Below are 5,991 nucleotides of genomic sequence, written 5' to 3' on the forward strand. Positions count from 1 at the left end.
GACCTATCAGTCTGGCGCGCGAGAGCTTAACATCTAGACTACTGAGCCTCCATCCAACGGTGTTAATGTTTAATTTCAACCGATCCACGAAATTGAACGACACATTCATATTATTCTTCATCAATATTTGTTTTGGCTTTATTATGAATTGCTTATAAAATAAATTAAAATTGAATTATATTATAATATGGGATTGAGATTGTAGCTGAAATCATTATGAGACCAGTATAAAATGAATTATTAATATCTGTGAAATGGGCTTTAATAATGATAAAAGTTTTTCTATTCATGACTACATTCCTATTCAGTTTTATTACACTTTTCATCTTAAATTCATGGTTGTTTATCCATATCTAAGAAGATGAACAAAAGCATCGCAAATAAACCTTATTAATGTTATACTGAAAGATTTAACTCAATTTTTCAGATCTATATAATAGATATAACAACAGTAGGTGAGTGAAGCGTTTAAACGATTTACAAATTATTTATTCACTTGTCGATACTGAATCAAGTGTTTAAAGCTAAGGTATCTAACATCAAATATTAATTTAATAGGTGTTTCACTGTCATCTGTGACCTACAGGTAACCATTATTGTTAATTTTGGGCTTCAAGGTAATTATCGATTAGGTTCATTAACAAATGAACAAAACAAATTTTTTTGCAAGACCCAAAAGTCTGTTAGTCACATAATGTCTTCCATGAACATTGGACTATTAATATAATTCTCAAACTACTGAATAAATCTCATTAGAATATCGTAAGGAGAATCAGTTTTATTCAAAAGGCTGCTTACGGCTTTGCTTATTTACACTACCCAAAACAATATACATTTACAGCCTATTACTGACTAACAGCACGCATTATCCATACATATATACGTACTTTTATATTAGTGGCTTCACTACTGTTTATTTGAAACGAGACTGTACTGCCTTCTCATAAAACATTTTTTGACTAAAGTGGAGACTTAAAGTATGATTGTGGTCCATTTTGAGTTTTCACTAATGAGAAAAGTTAAAATATATTCTTCAGAGTTTTAGTCAGATTTGATGATCCGTAGATTAAAATAATTTCGGAACGTCGTAGTTTTTTTCATTGATACAGGAAGATTATGCACTCAAATCACGAATAAGCTAGAACTATATGTTTGAAACCACATGCTTCGTACTCAGTGTTTAAACATATAATGGCCTCCACGAAACGTAAAGTTTCAAAATTATATCTTGTGTGATAGCAGCTGCGCACTGTCAAGGAATAAATGGATTGCATAATGGTCTGTCTCCCTAAAAAGGTTTTCTAGCCGATATTAATTAGTAACAATGACGATTCTCAAGATTATTATGTGAGTTACATAATTTAAAGATACTAAAAATCCTTAAGTGATATAGACATCTCATTAATTGCTGAAATACAACTCAATAAATTGTGAGTAAAGCCTCGTAAAAATATTTAATCTATTGTCAAACCAATGATAAAGAACAACAAAGAGGCATACTCAGTCGAATGCATTGTAAATCTTCTATTTTTGTCAGGTTAATATATGGCAAGATATAAATGAATCTATGAAGTCAAGTTAAGAATCTTCACCTACATTTAATATATCAGTTCAATAAGTAATTTATTAAATATCTAATGATTTTCAACTCACTTGCGTTTGCAAATTGGCTGATTCAGTTGATACTATTGCTTCTGTGATTATATGTACATTAGGATTATTTGACTCTGGTACTAATACATTTTGTTCATTTAAGTTATATACTAGGAGCTGATCAGCATTATGTGGATGCGAAAATGACAGGGGACTTGTACTATGTAATCGCGGTATAACTGAGACTGATGGAGATCCCACAAAGGTCGGCTGATTTGTTGCATAAAACGGACAAGGATTTAAGGTATTTGTTATGAATGGAGGACGAATCCAAGTTGGTTGTACTGGAGCGTAAGGTAGGCAGTGTATATCGGTATATACTTTCTGGTTTGCAGTTTCGTAAGGATAAACACAGTGAACTTGTTGTTGAACAGGATGAGAGCCATAAAAGTATGGTTGATTGATAGTTTCTGGAATATTTCTTTGTCTTCGCTTACTTCTTTCACGATTATACAATTTTCTTGTTCCATTTTGTGTTGAAGTTCTTCTTGATTGTGCATTATTAGCAAAAGTTGGACAATGACCGTGGCGTTTTTGGCTTGAATAATTCAAATATATTCCTTCACCAAGAGCTTCAGTACTTTGTTCTGAACTGCTGGAACAATCAGTTGATGAATATTCTATATTATTCCTATTATAGTATACAGTATTTAAATCAGAATCCGAATAACCTTCAATGTTGTTATGTGTAAGATTGTTCCTTCTTCTGGAAGGTCTATGACGCCATTTAAAAAACCGACTGTTTTTATCATGATGGTCAGTTGGGTGTTTTCTGGAATAGGAAATTTGATAACCTGATCTTCTGGAAGGATTGAAATAATCATATGTTTGAGATTTGTGCTGCGATGATGAGTAAGTAGGCAACATTCTGTTATGTGACAATGACCTATTATGCCTAAAAGATTTAGAATGGATTGTTTGTGAACTATAAGGTGCCTGTTCTTCTTCCGTAACAGGACTTTCTTTCAAACATTGAGATTTTGTTTTAGTCGTTACATGAGCAGAATCAACATTCAAAATTTTACAGTTTAATATATTACCCTGAGTTGTGTTTGGATACTGATAGTCAACCACTGGATAATACGACATTACTTCCGAACCACGATGATCAGCACATTCGGTTTCAGCTACCTGTAAAAGTGTGAGTGTAGATAAAAAAAATGAATAATTTCATTCATTAGTACTTTTGAGTCATTAGATAAGTTATCTACTTATGAATTCTAAAAGTATTTAGGTTCATAACACTACTGGCAACAGCGTTTTCTAATTCAATAAAGCTATGATATTGTATCTCTACAATCAACCAGGTTTTTTAATGATTGACGAAACCAAAACTGTTCTAGCTTAATTTATAACAAGATTATTTTAGTTCAATAAAAATAAACAAATACGTGAAATGATCTGTTAGGAGAATTTCTAACGATTACCATTTGCGATGTAGGGTTGCGACTAGTGTTATCGTATTTTTTTGTCAGCAAGTATTTGTTTTATTTATGAACTTACTTACATACGCCTGTTAACCCTCATGGAGGAGAATAGGCCGCACACCAGTATTCTCCATCCAACCCTGTCCTGGGCAATCCTTTCCAGTTCTTTTCAGTTAACATTCATCCTTTTCATATCTGCTTGTATTTCCCCGTGTAATGTGTTCTTTGGCCTTCTTCTTTTCCGCTTCCCTTCCGGATTCCAAGTTAGGAATCGCCTTGTAATGCACATTGGTGATTTCCTTAATGTATGTCCGATCCACTTCCAACGTCTTTTCCTAATTTCCTCTTCAGCTGGAAGCTGGTTTGTCCTCTCCCACAAAACGCTGTTGTTGATGGTATCCGGCCAGTGAGTGTTGAGTATTTCGCGTAGACAACTATTTATAAATACTTGTACCTTCCTGATGATGGCCGTAGTAGTTCTCCACGTTTCAGCTCCGTACAGTAGGACTGTCTTGACGTTCGCATTGAAGATTCTCACTGTGAAACGAGTTGATAATTGTTTTGAGTTCCATATGTTCTTCAATTGTAGGAATGCTGTCCTTGCTTTGCCATTCCTCGCCTTTACATTTGCATCAGATCCTCCTTGTTCATCAATGATGTTTCCCAGGTAAGTGAATGTTTTCGCCATCAAGTGTGATTGGGTTGGTGTTCGTTATTTATCAAGAAATAATATAATTGTCACAAAAAGCCAATTGTTCATTGAGCTCTGCGATTGGGACATTAACTGACACTTTATAGCTTTTATCTAGATGCCTGATATTTTACAGATGTAGGAACTCCTATGTAAAAACAATCAGTGTATTCTGTTAATTTAAAAATACATTCAACCTAGTTAGTAACCCTCAGTCATAATGTTTAATTTGAAGTTCACTCATTAACAAATATTTTCATAAATCCACATAACCCAACTGCTCAAATCAGAGTAAACGGATAGTGTGTTCGAACCAGGATCCTAATGATTCAACTACCAAATTACCACTTCCTATTAATATTTTAATGTATAAACATTGGGCTATCATATTATCTTGTAAAATTTTAACATTAAGAGCATCACCATTTATCAAATAATTAATTAATAACTTTATAAAATATTGTAAAAATTTATTAAATTATTTACATACATGATTTTCTGTTGATGGGATATTGATAAATACTTCAGTTGATTCATTAACCACATTAGGCCTAAATAATCCTTCTAAAGGATTCCATCTGGAAATAAATATGTATACAGTAATATGATGGTTTTTTTCTCAGTTAAACATTGTTAAAAGTATCCATCGGTACAATTATGTTTAATGGATTCGTGCTTATAAGTTACGTTCTGATGATAATAATCATATGATCACTAGTGACTGACTTTGAGAGGTAAATTCTGAAGTTCTAGTGAGAAACAGTGACCAGTGGAGTTCAAACCACGTCTGTTGTGAGATATCAACTCACTAGAGACAATAGGTGAACGGTTGCTCAACTTCGTGGATTGGTTGGAGTTAGACATAGACACCGTTGGATGCCGGTTCAGTGATCTAGAGGTTAAGTGCTCGCGCGCGAGACTGGTAAATCCTGGTTTGGAATCTCGCGAGGCGGGATCGTGGATGCGCACTGCTGAAGAGTCCCACAATAGGACGAAACGTCCGTGCAGTACTTCCAGGTTTTTCCATGGTGGTCTAGCTTCAATTGACTCACACTTTCAACTACGAAAATACATTTGTATGTGTTTGCCTTTATTTTAATGGGAAGATATTCTTAAGAATTGTATACTGTTAAACAAAATCATACTCTTAAGATCAAATGATATAAGTAAGTAGAGAACAATTTCAATAGTAATACATTATTATATAATAGATTTAAAGATTAATTAAGGAAATGATTAGTAGTAATAGATTCTAATAAGAACTAATTTTGTAAGATTTCAGGAAACTTACAATTTCACTTTCATTTATTTATGTAGGTCAAATTTATTTATATTTTAATAGTCAAGTTGACTGTTTAATAAATCAAATAATGGATTATTGTATAGATGAACAATTTTTAAACTATTAACCGTAAATGGAAAGTTAACAAATTTTTTTTCAGAAGGGATTTTGTGAATATTATAGTAAGTTCAATAGTTGATATCATGAGTAAATTGAAGCTGTGACCAGTGGAGTTCAACCGGGTCTGTTGTGAGATAGTAACTCACTGAAGACAATGGTGGATGTGCCTCTCAATTTCGTGAATCAGTCGAAGTTAGAGATTAACACCGTTGGATGCCGGTTCAGTGATATAGAGGTTAAGCGCTCGCGCGCGAGACTGATAGGTCCTGGGTTCAAATCTCGCGAGGCGGGATCGTGGATGTGCACCGCTGAGGAGCCCCACAATAGAGCGAAATGACCGTTTAGTGATTCCAGATTTTCCATGGTGGTTTGGTTTCAATTGACTCATGATCTCAACTATTGAAATCCCTACTCCTTAATTTCTATGGATTGTAATTTATTCACACAGATAATTTATTGTAAATTCATTTTCCCATTTATAAAAACGAACACATCTCTGTCATTTCGTAAAATATCAAAGACTGCAAAACATATCATTATTTCCGTCTAAGTTCTTATCAGAAAAAATCGTCACTCTTTGGTCAGCCAATCGATCTGCAGCTCACCTAACACGAAGCTTGTAATTATGTTATGTGATTGTGAAGTAAGGATGGGCCTGATCAGAATAGTTAGACTCAATCATAACAGTTTATGAACTAAAACAAGCTGCTTCCGCCTAAAAGAAATCCCTGACCACTCTAGGTTCAAGTATGAATATAGGTCATATTTACGCAGAGTTTTAAATGAAACCTCAACATAAAGAAGCAGTTGAAATAATC

General features: G+C 33.8%; 1 protein-coding gene across 1 annotated transcript in view; it reads right to left on the minus strand.

The window, feature by feature from the left end:
• The window catches only part of Smp_194430 (hypothetical protein), a gene marked incomplete at both ends in the record, with an annotated part of 43,262 nt that overhangs the window by 19,240 nt on the left and 18,031 nt on the right, over positions 1-5,991 (minus strand). The window contains 2 exons of the mRNA XM_018792055.1: positions 1,654-2,784; positions 4,262-4,349. Coding sequence (XP_018644953.1) covers positions 1,654-2,784; positions 4,262-4,349 — 1,219 coding nt within the window. The remainder of the gene's footprint in view (positions 1-1,653; positions 2,785-4,261; positions 4,350-5,991) is intronic.

Source organism: Schistosoma mansoni (assembly GCF_000237925.1).
Source record: "Schistosoma mansoni, WGS project CABG00000000 data, chromosome 1 unplaced supercontig 0010, strain Puerto Rico, whole genome shotgun sequence".
NCBI classification, from domain to species: Eukaryota; Metazoa; Platyhelminthes; class Trematoda; order Strigeidida; family Schistosomatidae; genus Schistosoma; species Schistosoma mansoni.